This window comes from Aquila chrysaetos, chromosome 10 (assembly GCF_900496995.4).
Source record: "Aquila chrysaetos chrysaetos chromosome 10, bAquChr1.4, whole genome shotgun sequence".
NCBI lineage: Eukaryota > Metazoa > Chordata > Aves > Accipitriformes > Accipitridae > Aquila > Aquila chrysaetos.
Window position 1 is genome coordinate 42,771,589 of NC_044013.1, and position 19,856 is coordinate 42,791,444.

At 41.6% G+C, this 19,856-nt stretch overlaps 2 protein-coding genes across 15 annotated transcripts; one reads left to right on the plus strand and one right to left on the minus strand.

Moving 5' to 3' along the window:
* Positions 1-42: 42 nt before the first annotated feature.
* Positions 43-2,658, minus strand: IFT20 (intraflagellar transport 20). The gene is made up of 4 exons (XM_030027586.2): positions 2,317-2,658; positions 1,888-1,973; positions 977-1,080; positions 43-487 (listed from the first exon to the last, which is right to left on the minus strand). The coding sequence occupies exons 1-4, from the start codon at positions 2,441-2,443 to the stop codon at positions 406-408; spliced, it is 399 nt and encodes a 132-aa protein (XP_029883446.1). The 5' UTR covers positions 2,444-2,658; the 3' UTR covers positions 43-405.
* TNFAIP1 (TNF alpha induced protein 1) lies at positions 2,632-19,416 on the plus strand. 14 transcript variants are annotated; one of them, XM_041126649.1, is made up of 8 exons: positions 2,751-2,765; positions 3,491-3,605; positions 5,348-5,689; positions 7,822-7,991; positions 9,813-9,902; positions 10,006-10,058; positions 12,546-12,741; positions 14,003-19,416. In XM_041126649.1, exons 3-8 carry the CDS (start codon positions 5,473-5,475, stop codon positions 14,219-14,221), a joined length of 945 nt encoding a protein of 314 aa, XP_040982583.1. In that variant the 5' UTR covers positions 2,751-2,765; positions 3,491-3,605; positions 5,348-5,472; the 3' UTR covers positions 14,222-19,416. The 14 variants fall into 14 exon arrangements, with proteins under 14 accessions (XP_029883441.1, XP_040982583.1, XP_029883442.1 ...); XM_041126650.1 differs by lacking the exon at positions 2,751-2,765 and adding an exon at positions 2,775-2,879; XM_030027573.2 differs by lacking the exon at positions 2,751-2,765 and adding an exon at positions 2,778-2,894.
* Positions 19,417-19,856: the final 440 nt, after the last annotated feature.

Consider the following 19,856-nt stretch of genomic DNA (forward strand, 5'->3'; position numbering starts at 1 on the left):
GTAAACTCTTCAGCTCAAAAATAACATAGCAGAAGCAACTCATTCTGGTATATCCAGAAAGTCTGAAAACAATAATTTATTTCCTGATTTCTTTGAAAGAGCTGTACAAGTCAAAAAGTGAGAGACATAACATAGCAACAGTAGTATTAATTCAACTATAATTTGAATTAGAACTACTGACTGTACAAAACTTTTATAAAATCAAAGGACAGAACAGTCTTTACATCTGCTAGAAGGCCCTCCTTATTGCCACTTTTAGTGTAATTCACACTGAATTAAAAGACACTTCCATTTGTACAAACCATCTCTTCATTCATACACAGTGAAAAATTGCATATTTTTTAAATTCTCAAGACTCTGGAATGGTCAAGTTTCCAAGTTAGTCTGTTTTTATCTTAAAATCCTCTATTTCTGAAAAATGAATTGGTCAATGAATTCGTTCTGGTCTGCTTCAATTTTACACAGAGTCTCATACTCTATTCGGTATCTGAAAGAAAAAACAAATGGTTACCAGCTACATCCAGCCCGACTTATAGTTAGATGGTTTAGTACAACGCTCACTGGTCTGCGGTGAAGGAAAGCTAGGCTACATGTGTAAGTAAGTCAGCTGTAAAGCAGTGGCTGCACGAGTTAGACTTTGCAGTTCTAAAGTGCCTTTACAAGGCAGAGACACGTGGCATGCTATTAGAGTTTTACTGATTTTTTTCAACTGCATGATCTCATGCTGCCTCTGTTTATTTAGCCACAGGGTCACTGGAGATGAACCTTCCTTTTGGTGAGTGGCAGACAGGGCCTTAAGTTAACTCTAGGCTTGCAGCTCTGCATTGCTCCACAAGTGCTTTGTGCAGGAGGCCACACCGTTGCTGCGGATGGACTGTTTGAACAAGCTTAGACAGCATCCTGCAGCCAAGCACAGATGGCAAAGCTGACTTTCCAGCCTATGTAATGCCCTGACAGTATTTAATAGAAAACTTACCTTTCCAACTGCATCTTTTTCTCAGCTATTAAAGCCTGAAGTTGCTGTTCCTGAGCTTCTCTTTGCTTTGCTATAGACTTCAGCAAATTTCGTGCACCGATGGCCTGTCAAAAGAGAACGGACAGTCAGTCATGTAGCTGTATTGGGATTTTTAAAATTTTTTTAACCCCTTTCACTACCAGCAGGTTGATTTTGAAGTGTTTCAGCCATGCTAACAATAAAGGAGGGCGATAGCTTAATACTGAATGGTTGGTGAACAGGCAAACAGTCCCTGTAGAGGTGGGGCAGATGGAAGGCATTTGAGACTTCCTTCAACCTCATGGAACAAAAGTCACTGACTCCTCTGGAAGTACAAACTGATCACTGGTGACTGGTCCTACAGATAGACAAGCTCTCCCCAGAACAATTAAGGAAAAAAGTAATTACCTACAATTCTGCTAAAAACTATTTCTATTTCCACAATAACATGGAAAAAACCCACACCACATGGTGACACACGGAAATACAATGCAGAAAATTTCAAAGGTATTTATAGAGCTATTCACTGATCTGGTCTTTAGAAAGCCCTTCTCCTCCTCCCAGAGCCTCTCCTGCCTCTTGAGGACAAAGCTCTACTAGTAGGAGTGATTAAAAAAATACACGTTCTATTTAAGTGCAAATATATAGAGAAGCAGGAACAGCGGGACTGTTAAATGCAGGAGTAATGTGACACTCTTGAGTGTGCCTGTAAAAGCCTTCTAGACCTTAATATCAACTAAAAAGGCCCATACTTTCATATTGCAGAGAGACAGATGTTAACTGCCATGGAAATGCCTGTATGATACTGACAGAAAAAGATTGCTTAGGTCTGTTTTTTTCATGCACAGTACAGAGCAGAGTACCTGACAAGCCAGCAATTAATTGCACGGTACCTTCATCTTCTCACTTTCCGCAGCTTTTGCCAGTTGGTCAACCAGTTCGATTAAGCTACCCACTATTTTTTGGAATTCTGCTATCTCTGCAAAGAAAAGTAAACCGTCAAGTAAAGTTCAAAACACCCCTGAAGATGACTAATGCTTCTCCGACACGCTGGCCACGCACCGCTACGTCCCGAGGTCCTCCCCGCTGTCCGAGGGGCTAGGGAGGGCTGGGGGGGGTATGTGTGTGTGTGGGAGCCCTCCGTGCCCCGGCTCGCCTCCCTGACCCTTCTCCGAGCTGCCGAGGGGCGTTCGGGCAGGCTGGCGGGGTCCGGGGCACGCTGCTGCTCCGGCTGCGATCCCCTCACAGATCGGCGGCGGGTCGCGGGGTGGGTGGGGGTGTGTGTACCCACCCAGCCGCTCGCCCCCCCCCGCGGGACTTACTCTCCAGGAAGACCCCGCACTCCTCCCGGAGCTGCGCCGTCTGCCGCGACACCTCGGGGTCGAGGACCCGCAGCTTGTTCAGCTCGTCGAAGTGGAGGCCCGCCGCGCCCAGCGCCGCCTGCGCCATCTTCCCGGGGGGGGGGGGCGCGTCCCACAGCCCCCGGCGGGCACCGGGCAGAGCACCGGCGCTGACAGGAGCGGGGCCGGGGAGAGGAAGCGGGGGGAAGACGGCCTCTCCTCACCGGAGCGCTCCGGGGGACGCGGCCGAGCCCGGCGGGACCCGCGGCCTCCCCGTCACCTCACGGCGGCCGCCACGGCGACAGCCCGCCGATGGCGCGGGGCGCGCTGGGAAATGGAGTCCCGGCGGCGCGGCGGGAAGCGTTTCCGGGTCGTGCTGGTCGTTAGCGGGGCGCGGAGGAAATGATCTCAAGCGGGGACCGCCGCGGCGGGTGAGCGAAGGCCGCCGCGGCCCTCCCGGGCCGGGCCCGCCGCTCCTTTGCTTTTTTTGCAGGTGCCGGAGCGGAGGGCGCCGGGGCAGGCGGAGCAGCCCTCTCCCCGGGCGTGTAAGGCTTCGTTCGGTGCGTGCCGCGGCCCGGCCGCGCTCCCTCCGCAGGCCCGGCCTGGCGGGGCCGGGGTCCCGCCTCTGCCCCGCCGTGAGGGGCCGCGGCGGGGCCTGGGGGTGTCGAAAAGGCGGGAGGGGCCGGAGAGAGGTTGAGCCAAAAGCGTGCCCGGTTTGCAGGAGGTGTGGGGGGGTTCCCCCCCCCCCCCCAGGAGCCGTTAAGGTTGTTCCTTTTTCTGGAAGTTTTCATCAGGGCCCCTTTCCTGACGTGGCGTCCCGCCGTCCTCCTCCTGCCTCCCGCACAGGGCGGGAAGGGAGGGAGGTAAAAAATGTTTCTCGTGTGGTAGCAGGGCTAATCAGAGGTTACGTCGCTGTTTACAGCAAAAGCCTCCTCTCTTAGTAGTTAAGGAAGGAGTAATAGTCCCGACTCCTGCTCAGACCAGCTGTCCCGGGGGTTGTGCTCTGTTTCGTGTGGTCGGAGCAGTACGTCGAGGCCCGAAGCGTCAGAACGACCGCAGACCCGTGTTCGGGCAGCCCGACGTTGGAGAGCTCTGCGTGCGCCTGGATTTCTCTTAGCCTGGCTGTCTTCCCAAGCATGCCTTTGTTCTTCTGCAGGAGGGATTGCTGAGGGGCTGAAGCAAGGCAGGACGCGGTGACAGACGTGCAGACCGAGGGCGTACGTCCGTTGTTACTAGAGGTCTGAGCTGCGTGACAAGGTGTAGTTGCTTCTGTAGGTCTTCATCTGCTTGCTCCTAACGGATTATAGCAAGTGCCTTTGACTAGTTGGGAGGAACTGTGTTACTCGCAAAGCTTGGACAACTTCTGACTGATTTCTCTATAACCCTCAGCTGCTTTGTTTGAGTAATTAACTTCTTAGATAACACCACGAGCCTAACACACAATTTTTGGTCACTGCTGCCTGCTTACCGGTCGGGAGATACTTTTCTGACCCGTTCCGTGTGTCGTGTGCAGCTGCCTGTGACTCAGATTTGCTCATGGACCGCTTGGCTCAAGTGATGTAGCCGGGAAAAAAAGTTGTCTCGCCCAGATGTAGGCTGAAGCTTGCTGTTGCGTTTTATGGTGATTAGTTGGAAGTAAAGAACAATGGCAGCCGGTAGGAGTTCCAGTTAAAGCATTTATAGACAAACTGAGCTTTTCTGGCACTAAAATTCTTAGAATTGGTTTGTGTCTTGATGATCTGCGCAGTGTTTGTGTTGCTTGTTGTTTAATAGACGTTGTTTGTAGTGTTTGCTTAATTAGAGTAATTGAGTTAGGAATTGCAGAATAATGTTACATTTTAGGTGTTGTTCTAAGTTCAGTAGTTATTCAGATCTCTGGCAATTTTAAGGTACCATCTGTAGCTGCCAAATAAATTGCTGAACAGATGGATGTTTGTGGGTTTTTTTCCTTATGTTGAAAGCTGAGGTGGGGTGAGAAGGAAAAGGTTGTAGGAAGAATAGCAAGATAATTAGCAGGTTATTATATTTATTTATAAAAGGTTGCTCATGTGCCGTAGGCACAGAACAGAGAAGGGAGGAGATATTCATAGTCTGAGTCTTAAAACAACAACAACAAAAAAGCCAATGGTAAAATGTTTTTGAGAACAATAATTATTTAGAAGAAGGACAGGTAAGAAACTTGTATTTGTACTTTTCTGGTTGAAGAACTCGTATCTGGCACATTAGACAGTTTCATTCTTTTATTTGTTTGTTTGCATTTTGAAGTTACTGTCAATGGAAAAATAGGCATAGTGAGACTGGGGAGAGAAAGAAGCAGTGAATGTCTAGCTGGCTTTTTAACTGAGACAAATATTTCAAAGACTGGACATATTTGGTGAGGGAGTGGTGTTAATTTAAAAAAAAAATTAAAAAAATTTAAAACTACTTTGACTGCTCAGCATTCCAGGATGGAGGAAGAAGAGTTTTGAATGAAAGGAGTCGCCAGGAAATAGAACGTGTTATGGTCCAGCATTTCAACATCGAGGCATTTGAAGAGACATTTATAAATGTCTCCAGTTAAAAAACAAAACAACAACAACAAACCCCGCATGTATAGATACACACCCCAGCTGAAGGAAGGGCAGAAAAGTCTTCTGTTGTGTTTTGGCTCTGCACACTTTAAAAAGAGTTGTGTTCTTTTGGGAAGTTGAGACGGAGCGGAATTCCAGCTAGCGTTTAAACTCGGACTGCGGTATTGTGTGGTGTTTGTAGTCTTGGGTGAAGACTAAATAACAGGAAGTCCAGAGAAGTTCAGCGTGTCTCACTAACAGTAATGCAGCTGCAAGGTGGTGAGCTACCGTTCTGCTGCTGTCTAAGTTGTCTGAAAAACAGCTGAATCTTGTTTTGTCAGAATGCATGTAGATGTGCCCTTAGGAATCTACTGAAAGTATTTCATCTTTAATGTGGGCTTCATGTTTTTGTTGTAAATGGAAATTCCAGGCTTCTGGGTTGATCTTGCACATTTCTGTTTCAGGGGCCCAGTGGTTATGACCGCTTTTGCCTTGCCGTCCTCGTCTGGTGACTCGTGACTCTTCACCAATCACGGCGGAATCCATCAAGCCCACGCTCTGCAGGGTTGTCATCTACCTACAGAAGGAGATGTCGGGGGACACGTGTCTAACCACCACCCTTTGTCCAGCTGCAGGGCCCAAGCCCAAAACTTGCAGCTTCAAAGGGGGCAGCCTTGGTAACAAGTATGTGCGACTGAATGTTGGGGGCTCTTTATATTACACTACAGTACAAGTACTGACCAGGCATGACACAATGCTTAAGGCCATGTTCAGCGGCAGAATGGAGGTGCTCACAGACAAGGAAGGTAAGGGAATGTCTTTTGTTGTTGACAATTTTGTAGAACAACTGGGTTTTGGTGGAGGTCTTTTAAATATCTTAAGACTGCGCTCAGTTAAGGATGTAGGGAAAGATACATTCCAAAAATAGCTCGGAACATTAGGCAGCCAACTCCCATTGGTGCTAACAATCCTCTGTGCTTTATAAAAATGTTCTTTTGTTACTAAAATTAACTAGCGGAAGGACTGGTTCTCTTTCCTACGATCACAGCTGGTATGCAGATTGTTGATGTTACGAAGACTGAACAGACAGTACGTGGGTTGTCATTTATGTGGTGTCATGTGTTGGCATCATTCAAAATGCGTACATGGGGAGGGACACTCAGTTTTCATCCTTAGAACTCAGAATAGCCTTGCTGTCTCTGTTGAAAATTCTTTTTTTCCTCCTCCCAGTAGAATGTTCCGCTTGTGGCTTACGATGCTGTGACAGTATTTAGACGTCACTCGAGAAGTATGTCACCTCCTGCTCGACAGTGAATATTGTCATTATAAAAATCCATAATACATTATCGAGCGTAGAACAAGACAGACAACCAATATCAGCAATGGCTATGAGTGCTTTCATTTTCCTCTCTTTGGTAGTCCGGGGCAAAATGACACCTTAGGAATGAGAGTTGTGGCACTCTGGAGAAGAGGCTGAGAGAGGTTGGCAATTATTTAACCGCTTGGTGTTTCTGAACACTCGTATGCAAAAGCTCTTCTGCATGCCCAGATTACATCAGCTTAAACTCAATGCGCAACAGTGTGTTTACTTAAACTGAAACAACTCCTTGTGGATTTTGCGTACCATTTAAACCAAGTTCCCCTTGAGTAGGCTGGGTCTTGTTGAGTGTTACATACAACTAAATCCATTTAGTCCAGCAGTTTTGTGTAAGAGCCTCAGCCTCAATGGAAAACAAGGTTCATGTTCTGATGGCTACAGCCGTAGAATCTCGCAGTGGTTTAGCTTATTTTCCTATGTTGTTTTCTGTACCTAGGTCCCAGAATAACACTTTTTTGCCTGCCTTCCATGTTATGGAAAAGGCTTTGGCGCTGTATTAAGCCCTCTGCTTGCGTGTGTCCTGCATTGCTATTGTTTGCCAGCAAGTCAGACATCCTGTTTCCTAGTGAATGTGGCTTCAGGGATGTTTTAGAATTGCAAGAACTGTCTGTTGACTGCTGTTTCCTGTGCTGCATCCCCTCTCTGCTCCCTCCTGATCTGTCTCTGTCCTGTTCTTTGCTCCTGTTTGGAGACTAGAACAGCTTTTTTCCCATACTGGGTTTTCTGGGCTAGTCTACCTTTTAGCATCTTCGGAACACTTCTGTCTCTTTAACTCCGAACAACAGCAGAAGATGTGGTTGGAAAAGTGCCAAATCCTTCTCATTAGGCCACAGAACTTATCCCAAATCTACTTGTTGCAAACATTTGTGAATTCTCTCTTCTAGTCTTTCCTTGGCTTGCTTAGTGATAAGTTGCTAATTGCCCACCATTACACTGTAGCAGCAGTTAATATGTTTATTCCCATACAAATAGAGCACACCTCCTTTTTGCTGGGAATATGACAAGCCTCTAAAGAAAAGAAGCAACCTATCTAACAATAAGCTTTTTTTTTTGGCCGTGCCCGTGCCCCCCCCCCCCCCCCCCCCCCCCCCAGTTTGAATGGCTTGGACAGTCAGTTAAATAGATGTAAATTAGACTTCCTATAGTAGCTAAAAAGGTCCATTCCTTTAATCAGAACCTAATACAGAAAAGATGAAGCGAGATAATAATTTTGGTCAGGTAGCCCACTGACGATCAGTTGATACAGCGCAGTCAGGTTCCTGCAGCAATTTTAGTGTTTTGTGATAGGAAGCCAAGAATTTTTAGCTCGAGGCTTTTCTTTTGGGGTGCTGGGAAGTAGTGAGAACATAAAGGAGGTACCAAAGGAGTAGTTCCACTGTCAGTTTCTGTTCTGTAACCAACTTCAATTTGCTCAAAGTCAGTAAGGACTTCCACTGAATGAAATGGGAATAGTATCATGTGCAGTTTCAGGAAACATTAGGCTTATTTAACCTCTCCGAGGAGCTTTCTCTTCCTCCCTAGTGTTAAGGTGATTGAAATGATACAATCATTATTTTTCAGGCTGGATCCTTATAGACCGTTGTGGGAAGCACTTCGGAACAATTTTAAACTATCTCCGAGATGACACGATTGCACTTCCAAAACACAGACAGGAGATCAAAGAGTTGATGGCAGAAGCCAAATACTATCTCATTCAGGGCTTAGTGGACATGTGCCAAGCAGCCCTGCAGGTAAGAAACAGAAGTAGCCTGTAAAGCTTTTTGTGGGTGTTTTGCTTATAAAATTTATTAAGACAGCTTGAGAGAGTATTTCATGGCCTTAGAGACGGCATCGAGTCTTAGATGCACAAGATGGCCTGGAAAGAAAATGAGACAGCAGTCAGGTAAGTTGTAAGAGCTTATCCAGTACGTTTATCAAAGCCATAGTTATCCTTGCTCTGTATGCACACCTGAGATCCTGTGATGCTTTGAATAAGAGATTAAATGTTTTCAGACCCATGTGCTACCATGGCACGGCCTTCCAGGCTACAGGTGCCTGTGCTGTGAAGTCATTTAGTGCAAGTAGTGAGGCAGCTGCATTACCAAGAGAGCTATTTCTTTGTAAGAAGAGAAAGATTGTCCCCTGGTTAGATTATATGAATCTAGAATGTGCAAGACATAGGTTTGAGTTCCTGTCATTTTGGAGATGTCTGGTGTGACAATGGGTAAATCATTTCCCTTTGTGCTTCTGTTCGGTTGTCCAGCTGCCCCCTCGCAATGGGGATAGTAGCACTTTTCTACTTCACAGGTATGCCAGGAGGATGAATAAAGTAGAAACTGTATTGACAATTTGTCATTTAAATAGAGGGACTGATTCTTTTCTGTTTCTTTTTTTTAATGTTTTATTTAGGAAATAGATAGTGAATTAGTGCCTCTTGTGTGAAATGAAATAAAAGCCAGAAATTTAAAGGAAACTGATTGAATAAACATTATTATTTTGAGCATATGTTTTAAAAGGCCTTATGGCATTTGTCTAAATTTCTCCCAAGTTATGTCACTTCTAATTAGATAGTATTTATAGGCAGAATGGGTTTGAATCTTTGAAAACATGGAAACTTTTTTTCTAAGTTTGAATCTCAATGGAGAAAAACACCTATATGGTAAGCACTGAGTACTTTAAGGACTTTTCTTCATATCAGTTTTGCAAATATGTAAGCCCATAGTGGCTTTATTCACTTTATGAGTCTGTATGCATTCAGCTGATTGCAATCAGCTTGTTCTGCCAACCTTTTAATAAGGTTAGCCCAGATGCAATATATATAGCTTATTATTAGTCTCAGCATTGTGAAATGAATGTTTCTTGCAGGGCAAAACTTAGTAATTCATAAATGCCTCACATACTAGGTTGAAAATACTTATTGTATCCCCTGAAAGAAATGCAAAGCCACGCTGACAATTTTCCTTCCGGTTTGGAATTTAAAACCTTTTTTCTAACAACAAAATGTTCTAAGGCTTTCCTATTAGCTGTTGAGCTTTCCTTAATTTGCTACATGAGGAATCTGGAGTCACAGGCTGTGCTACATGCTCTTGATTGTTGCTTTTGTATCACAAGGGGCTGAAGTCCGTTTTGGTGACATGCTGTTCTTTCTAAATGTTCAGTTCACAGTGGCTGATATTCTTACATACTGCAGTGTTTTGAGTTGGTTAAAACTAGTGCAAACTCCTACTATCCTTTTCTTCAGAAAAGGATAGAATAATAAACCCACTTAAACCAAATATGACTTGAGCTTAGAGTCCTTGCTATAGCTAAGAAGGACATCCACCTGCATCCCAATGTTTCAATTACTGCTGCCTTCTGGGGATAAGAAATCCCTCCGCTGTATTTCTGGGTTGCAGATCAAGGTAATGCTGTGTGGTTACTATAGCAACACAGAGCTTTTTTTTTTCTCCCCTTGCATCACAGGATTTGGGAATATGGCTGGAGGGGTTGAAGAAAACAGCAGCAGCAGATGTTAGCTTTAGCATTTATCTCTCTCGAGTTTATCTCCTCTCTCTCTTCTTTCTTCAAAACAGGACAAGAAAGACTTGTATGAACCTGTCTGTAGCATCCCTATTATCACATCTCCAAAAGAAGAAGAGAGACTGATAGAATCATCAATGAAAGTAACTACTTTTCCACAACTATCCAGTGAGAAACTGAATTTTTGCTAAATGTATTTAAACACAGAACTTATCTTTTCTGCTTTTTCTCTTTCTCTCCCAATAGCCTGTTGTTAAGCTGCTTTATAATAGAAGCAACAATAAATACTCCTACACCAGGTATGTCAGGTTTTTTTCCCCACTGTAATGGGAAAGTTTCCCTTTGACTATGGGAATGGAGGAAGATGTGGTACGACCTAACTTGTTTGGGGTTTTTTTGTTTGGTTTGTTTTGGGGTTTTTTTTGCGTACAGTGGTGCTCTTCTATGGATTTGAGTGCAGTTATTTTTGACTGACGTGAATCTAAATTGGGGGAGAACACAATAAACTGTATCTGTTGAAGTTTAGTGTACATTTCAGTTGTGTGAGAAGAAACAAGGACAGGATGAGGCTATTAATATTGGCTGAAACTAGATGTGACTTGGGTAATGCAACACAAACTGGTCAGCAGAGCGTTACCTTGTCAATGCAAAGCTAATGCAGCCATGATTCCCGCCTTGTCAGTTTAGCTATACTTTTGAGTCTGCATATAGCTGTGTCAGCACTCTTTTATTCTGACCTACAGACATTCTTGATGTTCCAGCGCCTTCAGTGCCTCTAAATGAATTAATTATTTGGTTACAAAGGAAAGTATCTGTTCTGCTCAGGAGCAACCTAGTTAGGGCCAGGGCAGTAATTTTCTGGCTTTCCTCCTGTATAAAATAACATTATTTATTTAGTTCTATGCTGCAACTATCATGATCCCTTTGTTATGATCTATTAGAATGGCTTTGGATTTTCCCAAACCAGTCATTGAAGCGATGCGAGTAATCCTTTATGCTATGCAGAATCCTCACTTTCAGCCTTTTCAATGTGAGATACAATCTTGCAAGCTTTTTTTCTCTAGACAAACTGATGGTCTATCTGTCAGAGAGATGGATTCTAACAATCATGATATTTCAGGTAGTCGGGAAATGCTACCTGCGGGAGTGCTGAAGAGCGGCCTGTTTTTCAGTAAACTGCATTTGTATCTGCCAGTCGTATTGGACTCCTCCCTGTTACCCTTTAGCTTACAGCAGTGATGCTAAAGCAAGCACAGAATAGCATATTAGTCACCATGGGTCTGGAAACATAAACGTACTAGTAATGAGAGCAACAGAATCCTGGATACCAGGAGGTGCTGGTATCTCAACTAGCTGTAGGGTTCTAATTATTCCTTGCGCATGAATCTGCATGCCTTGAGGGTGTTTAAATGAGGCATCTTTATTTAAAATTCCACACTGGCTGCTAGCAAGCAAAGATATTTTTTCCTTCTATTCTTCCTAATCAACAGTATAAAAGGAGCTTTCTCAGTTATGTTGTCAGTGTGGTCTAATAACATAAATGGATGAAGACTTCCACATTCTTTTCCCAGCTCTGCCACTTGATGGAGGCTGGGACTTGTCACTGGCTGAATCGCAAGTTGCTTTATCAACTGATTCTTGCGAGCTGAAGGTTTTGTCTGGTTGCACGTCATTCTTTTTTGATTTAGATCTGAACAGAAATACTTCTCAGACTACGTATTTTATGTAAAGCCCAGTCGGCTTTTCTTATTAGCAGTGTCTTGATTCACAAGTATTTCATAGCCTTCCTGGACCACTTGCAAAAGTTAAGATACTGCATACAAAAGTACAATGTCATGTCTCTGGGTAGATTCTTGGCAGCAAGGTATGAACCTTGAGCTTATGGGTCCAAAGAGTAAGCAATTTCACTGTTAAAGCTAGCAAGGTTGGCTTTGTTGTCTAGGCAATAATACGTTCACCAATTTCCACATATCTGCACATAATTTCCCAGCCACCTATAAAAAGAGACAAAGGGGCAGAGTACTTAATTTCAAAACAGCTGCATTCAAGCTGATGTCAGAGGAGTAGGGCTTTTAGATTTGGGTTGGTGTGGTTTTTTGTTGTTTTTTTTTTTTACTTAATCAAATTGGACATTGATTGGCCATGATGTTGTTAAATATTTTAAATTTTAAGAATAGCTTTCTGATAGCTTTACTTGACTTTAAAGCTATAATACAGTGTATATTTTTTTTTCTCTAGAACATCTAGATCTTGCTTTGAAAAGTAATTAAGATCCTACATTGTGTTGGCTGTCAGTAAAACTTAAGTTTCCTAAATAATGTATTCACCCTAGAAATTTGTATATGCTATCACTAGTGTTACGTGCAGAACACCTTGCTTTTTAGCTGGCCTAATAACATGCATTGACTCTTTGGACTTCTGCTGTTACTAAGCTAAAGAGAACTGTAGTTAGCATGTGATTTAATCGTCTTGAGTGTCAGTCAAAAGATAGTTGTGGATAGTTGATGTAATGATTTGGGGAAATTGTGCTGTCGTTATTAATTATATAAGTTGACCTCTAAAAGCTGGTGTGTTTGCTCATGGGGATCAGAGCATCTTATTTGTATCTGAAATTGGCTATTACCCTGTCTTTTCTTGGCAGCATATGGCAATGAGTCACTACTTATTTGTATTCTGCAGTTAGATCAATGCTTAAAACTGTGGTGGAATAGGCATATAAATTCTGTAGAGATGGCCAGTTGAAAAACAGCAAAAACCATACTCCTTCTTTTGTTGCTGTGTTTCAGTAACTCAGATGACAACTTACTGAAGAACATAGAACTGTTTGACAAACTATCTCTCCGATTCAACGGCAGAGTTCTTTTCATTAAGGATGTTATAGGGGATGAAATCTGCTGCTGGTCTTTCTATGGACAGGGTCGGAAACTTGCTGAAGTCTGTTGTACCTCTATAGTGTATGCTACAGAGAAGAAGCAAACCAAGGTAATGGAGTTTTACCCATCTGTCTCTTATGGTTTAAAAAAAAAAAAAGTTGATGATACATTGCAGAAAGATACAGATTTTGTATAACTTAAACCAAATTGCTAGGGGCAAGCAATATCACTTGTTGGAAAAGCTTTGATACCAGCTCTCCTGAATATTGACTGGAATTGATGGTCAGTGACATCGAAATTACTAGAATGGCTTGCTGCTTAGGGGGCTGCAGGATGAGCTGCCATCTAGGTAAAAGATGCTGCATACTAGATAGAATTCAGAGAAGACTAAATATGGTAGCAGGTTTGAAGGAAAGGCTGAGAATAGCAATTCTGAAAGCATGTGCATTTTAGCACTAGTCTCTTAAAGTTGATGGACTTTGTGTCCCTAAAGCATGTAAATGCCTTGAAATTCTTCTCTAATTAAATGGAGTAAAGATCTAATTAACCTACATAAGTTTACTTCATTGCAGTTACTTTGTACTGTGTTTCACTTGCACTGATGTAATCATTGTATGTAATTGGATTAAATGGTTGTGTCTGGGAGTATAAATTTCTTCAGAGTGTTGGAAGATATATGCCAAAAAGGAGAAGGCTGAAACTGATCTGTCCCAGCCTGAATAACTGAAATGGATGGGATGAAATTAATGAAAGGGAAACTTGAGCTCAAACACTGTTTAGAAACATGGTATATTTATTATCGTTGTGCTTTTATGTGCAAAACTACAGAATATCTGTTTAAAAAAAAAAAAGTTCATCAGAAGTGCAGATTCCCAATAATCAACCTACCTTGATTTCCCCACACTTCCAGCAATTCTTCTCATAGTCTTCCCACCTCTGATTTTGCAAAGGTTACCTAAAGACTTGCTTTCAAGCACAGTACATCCTAAAGAAAGAGATGAGTTACATGCATGAAAATATGATAATGATTAGCATGATAAATCTACACAGTTTCCCTAACTTCAGGAGTTAACTTTTGACTTGCAGTGGTGCAGGTAAGGTGACCAGGTCCAACATTAGCACTTAAGAATCAGAAATACTGTTTTCCATTCTAGAATGATCTAAAAGCAGAGGTGAGGTAGGCAAGCTGGTGGTGGGAATAATCCTCTACTAGGAATTGGACTGCTTTGCTCATCTTTCTTGTTTACAGTTGTGTTACACTCTTCATAGTGTATGTCTCTTTATGGCTCAAATCTTTTTACTTATGGGTAAGTGTTCCAGTCATGTTATCCCATATAGATCTGGAAAAGGACATGTGCTGTTTTTTGTAGGTTGAATTCCCTGAGGCACGAATTTATGAGGAAACACTAAATGTCTTGCTATATGAAACACCACGGGTTCCTGATAACTCTCTGCTGGAAGCAACAAGTAGGAGCCGAAGCCAGGCATCTCACAGTGAGGATGATGAGGGTTTTGAACTTCGTGACCGAGTGCGCCGAATCCATGTGAAGAGATATAGCACCTATGATGACCGTCAGCTTGGCCACTAGCATATCAGTCGAGGAGTAAGGGTTTGGTGTCAAGGCTTGTATCGATATTCTTTGAGGGAGATCAGGAAGTAGGGAGGGATCAGTTGGATTCTGGATTGATCTTCATTTGGCTTCTTGGCTCCCTAGAGAAGCAAATGGGCATTTTGTGCGCACAAAGCAACACTAAAGGCCAAGGGCTTTGAGAACTAAGATGTTAATTTTGCACCATGTGCTTTAAATACAGACTGGCCCCCTTTTCATGCCACGTGAGGAACGGAATTCTGAACACCGATTCTGACAGTTTGTGGTTGCTCTTGCATATCTAATGACTTGCCAGTTTTCTTACTTCCTGTGAGAAGTACTGCTTTTCCTGAATGAGATGGTGTGATTTGAAAAATCTTTTTCCAGATACCTGTCCTTTTAGGGTTTTGTATAATGGAACTTCCAGTTTTTAAATCAAGATACTGAAGAGGGGGTGGAAAGAACTTGAACATGACTACTCATAGCAAACACTACATCTGATAACCCCCAGAAGAAATGGTTAGCTATCCAGTAGTCAGATGCACTGCACAGGTGATTTCTCCCACCTCTTTCCCCCAGTACACGTACAAAAGTCTGTGTTCCAAGATAGCTGTCTTTAAAACTCATTAATTCTAAGGTAAGCTCTTCCAGAGAGGTAAGAGTCAAGTCATCAAAAAAGCTACCCTTGTGAAAAATGAGAAAACTTTGAAAATTTAAATATGTATGTCATGATTTGTCTTTGGAGATGGGGAAATGGGTATGGTGAAGGGAGAAACCTCCTCAAGTAAGAAAACTTGAGGAATAAATTGTGGCAGGGTTGCCATTGTTTAGGCTTGTGATAGTCTAATCCTGTTTATATAAAAACAACGGCAATCTGGGGAATTAGTTTTACATTAGTTTCCTCCTGTGGCCCAAAAGTGCTATTTGATGTTAAATTTCTCAAGCAGCAGGGGAAAAATTGCAGTGACTGGGGAAGTACAGTCTAAACATTTTATAAGGCTAGATAATGTTCACATACTGAAGGGTGATTTCAAGTTTTGTGCTCTGAATCCCTTCTAGAGCATAGAATTTGAAGTGGAAAGAGAAGAATAGTCATAAAAATTTTGTTCTAGCACGAAACTGCAACAGGCTTTGGACACAGGAGAAAGGTAGCTTATACTAAATTTTAAACTGAAATAAAATAACTTTTATTCTGAGTGCTTGGCTGGGTGCTAATTGTAAAGGGCCTTTGAAAAGTTTTGAGTCAAGGCTGCTCTGCAAATTGGGTGTCTGGAAACAGTTTCAAGCTTAGTAGGAAAAGGTGTTACTGTATTTTTAAATGTTTGCTTGTAGGTTTCAGCTGTAGGTTGCAGATTCAAATTTTACCACTGTCATAAACAGTTATTACTTGATGGCTGTTCAGTGGCAGCTATGGATATGTGACAGTGGTGGAGCATGCTCCACAACTGCTTTTATGTTCCCATATTGTACGTGAACAGGGAAGCTTCGGATTCTGCAACGGTTAGTCTTGAACTGCTTTGACCGGTGCCAAATCTACCTATAAATTTTAAAGCATATTACTGCAAAAGCCTGACAAGAAGTGAAGTCATAAGCAGAATTAAGATGGTAGATGGTTTGGTAGTAATAGAAGCAGGGGAGGGAACAAAAAAATTATTTTCACTCAGTTAGGCTTTTGAAAATGAAATTGTTGAGGCTTGGTAAGAAAACACTAATGGCTGCAAACTTTCAGGACTTTATTGCCTAGCCAGACCTCTACATGTGGCAGGCATTCACTTAGCTCTCCTCACATTTGGGAAGTAGTATTGCCACAGTAACGCACCTGCCTTTTTGTGAAAGGCCTCTTTAAAACTCTAATAACCTCTTTTCTTTTTATCTTGCTTTCTGTAAGTTGTTGTTTTCCAGCTGGTTTTTCTATTGTGCCAGTGAAAATACAGCTGCTGAAATTAGTTTTGACGAAGGCTTTTGTGTTTGTTTGGGATTTTTTTCTTTAATTCTGCTAGAGTGTGATGTGGATTCTCCCCCCTCCACTAACACTATTTCAATAACACTGTGGTGGATGCTTGGAAGCTACCAGCAGAGCCTATAGTGATAGGGTCTTCGTGCTGTACTTAATAGCTTCAATTTATTCTCTTGTACTTTTTTTCCATCTTGTAACAAATAAGACTGCCATTTAAAAATCATGTATAGCACTTCTATTTCTTGGCAAATGATTTATATTATTTTTTTCTTGTTACTATCATAGTGAACATTAACAGATTAAGTAAGTGATGCTGGTAGCCTTGCAAAATTATGTTTAAAAGAAGTTATAAGCAGGAAAATGTCATCTTTGCATTTCTTTTCTCTGGGGAGTACAAGTATGGGAAGGAGTTTGTGAATGAGAATTGAGTGTCAGATCTGTGTGCTAGTCCAGAGGCTTTCATTCCGTGTTGGATTCTGTACTCCCAGGATTCATATTGTGAATTATTACACTGTAAGAAGCAGAGAAAAGCTTGTGTTTTGGTTTAGTTGGCTTCCTTTTCCCTGTCTCCCACAGCCAATAAGTAGTATTAATTTCAGATTTGAATTTAGATTAAATTAATCTTGGAAACAAACTGTTTTGAGAACCATCTGGGTTGTGAGAATCTTTTTAAAAGTGCAAAATAACTTCTTGGTATTTGTGGAATATCAGTAAGAACTGTAAGAGGTTATGAATGTTTTTAAAATATGTACAGATACCCTTTTCATTTCACCTTCTTATCTCATCCCCATTCATTCTCCCTTCTCTGCTTCCAATTAGTACTGATCACAAAACATCTGCTTTTAGATTAAGATACGACTAGAACTGGAATGATGTTAAACAATGCTTAGCCACTGTGGACAGAACACTCTGTCAGCCTGTAAGCTTTACTTAGAGTAAAAATCTAATTGCATAAACACTAAAGTTTTTTGTCTATTCAAAAGATATTTCAAAACCATGGTCTTGGTGTTCATTGTCCTGATAGGATTTTCAGGATGTGGCTGAGAGATCCCAGTTAAATACCCATGGCTGGGTTTAACTAGCAGTTCTATAGTTCCCTCCACTGCTGGACAGATTGGAATGGGAGAACATCAGGAAATCCTCTGTGTAGGTGTGTTCTGGGGTGTGTGCTAGTCAGATGTGGACAAGGCTAAAATGATTGTAGTATTAGAGATCCCCTCCCTAGGTAGGGCTGCTATACTTGGGTTTCTGATAAAATCTAGAATGCCCCGAGTTCTCTCTTACCTGAGTGCTTACATAATTGGATAATGTACATGAAGTCTCCGTAAGTCTAAATGTAGACATGAATGCAGCCATCACTTACACAGTTCATGGGTTGAACATTTTTCTAATACACGTGATAGAACACGTGTATTTTTCTCTTAAGATTCCTGCTTATCTGAAACTGCTCCAATACAGGATGTTAGTGAATGTCCTTTCCACCAAAATCATGGCATGTTGATTTATACAGTCTCTGTACTACCAGCTTCTGATAATTTCGAATACTGTAGTTTTGGTGTAACACGTGCTTTGTATTCTCATGTTAATCATACTTAACTTAATTAAAAGCTATAAATTGTTTTGACAATAACATTCTAGACATTCTAGAACATAATTTTAAGACCTGGTGTAATGGACAAAAAGCAGCACTGAAAAGGCTAATGCCGTTTTGAACCGTAGCATTCACTTATTTGTAGTAACCTGTTCACTTCCAGAGAAGGCGACCAGCTGTGCTTCCTAAGGCTCTTTTCTACTGGCTTTAAATATCACAAATTATGATCCCTATTAAGACAATATAGATTTCTAATTATATGCATTTGTCTGCAAGTTATGAGACTTGTAATGGCTTCCTACATAGACCATCACCAATGGATGTGTTTACTGATGTGCCTGTGAATTTATAGTAGCCTTTAGGAGGAAGAAATGCCTTTTTGCCTCATTTGTAATGTATGAATTCTAACTACATCAGCTGGCATTCATTAGCTGCTGGAGCTCTTTTTGAAACCTTTCTGTCCTCTTCACTCCTAAATTTACGTGAACTTTTGCGCATTCAAATATTATATTAGCAGACAGAGAATGAATGGAAAACATTAACTGACATCTATACACAAGTACTGTAATAGAGTTGCATGTTTCTATAATGGGGTCCTCACATATTGCAAAACAGCCTCAGTCTTTCTACAGGGAAGGAGAGTTGGTGCTTTGAGTGAATGTCTTATGTTAAACAGCTTTTCAGTATCAGTGTTAATTAGGCAATAATGTCAAAAGAGAGAGTTCTGCAGGGTAGCAGCCTCCAACTGTTTGATAAATGCCGAGACAAAACTAAATGTTTAACCTTCACCTTGACATTTAGTTTTTGGAACAGGAGACATTTATCCTACTGTAATGTTCCATTCTGCTGACTTTTTCTCTCTTGCACTCCGTGGTTAAAATATAAAATAACTGACAGAGACTGGGAGGGCATTGGAGGGACCGATACTATGGTGTTATTGAAAAGCTGCGTTCTGCTTGGAACAGGCAATGCTTATTGTGGTTTTGATTAGATTTTTTTTTTTTCTCTTGAGGTTTTTTAGTTTTCAGACAAAATTCACTCTAGGAAATACTGATGAAGTATACCTTGACTGAATGTCTCTGGCCCAGCAGTCCCTGTCTTACACAATTAGATTATATCCTCTGACAATCCTTGGCATTAAATCTTTACAGTCAAATTTCACACCATCCATTCTGTTAGGAGAACTGAGGTTTTATTAAGAGATGAGTGGGCACGAGTCCTGTTTCCAGCTTCGCCACTAACTCTGTGACATACAGCAACTCAGTTTTTCTGTATGTGTGTCATTTTTCCTCATCTGTAATAAAATGGTGGTAAGACCCTCCCCTACCTCAGAGGGATGTTGAAGTTTAATGTGTTTAATAATAGTAAAGGACTTTGGATTTCTATAATATTTTATATCCAGAGGATAGCAAATATGATTGCTGATCTTGTTTAAACTGACATTCTGTGATCAAGCTGTTTTCTTACAACATCAGGCTTTGTTTTATTTTTATGTCTTACCTTTTAAGGGTCAGCCTTATGGATAAAATACTTAGTTAATGCAGTAACTATGTTGGCTATTGATTAAAGTGTTTTCTCTTTTATCAGTGCATTAAATGGAAATGGAACACTAATTTTTAATAAAGTGTTAAATTTTGTCTTCTGTGATTTTTCTCCAGCATCATAACTTTTTATTCGTCATGTTGGTCTGCACTTTTCTGCATTGTAGTTGTGATCCTCACCAACTATTTACGATTTCTGAACCACAGAAATACTGTGTCAGCAAATGGCTTTTGTATTATATGGAGCTGTTGCTACCTTTCACCCATGCCCTGCAGGTGCAGGCTATTTGTAGGAGGTATCAGTGTACTTACAGGTGCTCCGCAGACAACTGGTTTTGATTTTCTCTGGGCTTTTCCTTTAATTGTAGAACAACTCATTGGCTGCAGTGGTTTTCATGTTAATGGAAATAACTTCATTTCCTAATAAGAATCACAGAGCATTTTGATCTTTCCTTAAGTCTACACACAATTTGTATTACCACAAAGGTAACCTAACTTGTATTTTGAACATCTTTAACCTTTCTTGACTGATGGGGCAGCCTAGCA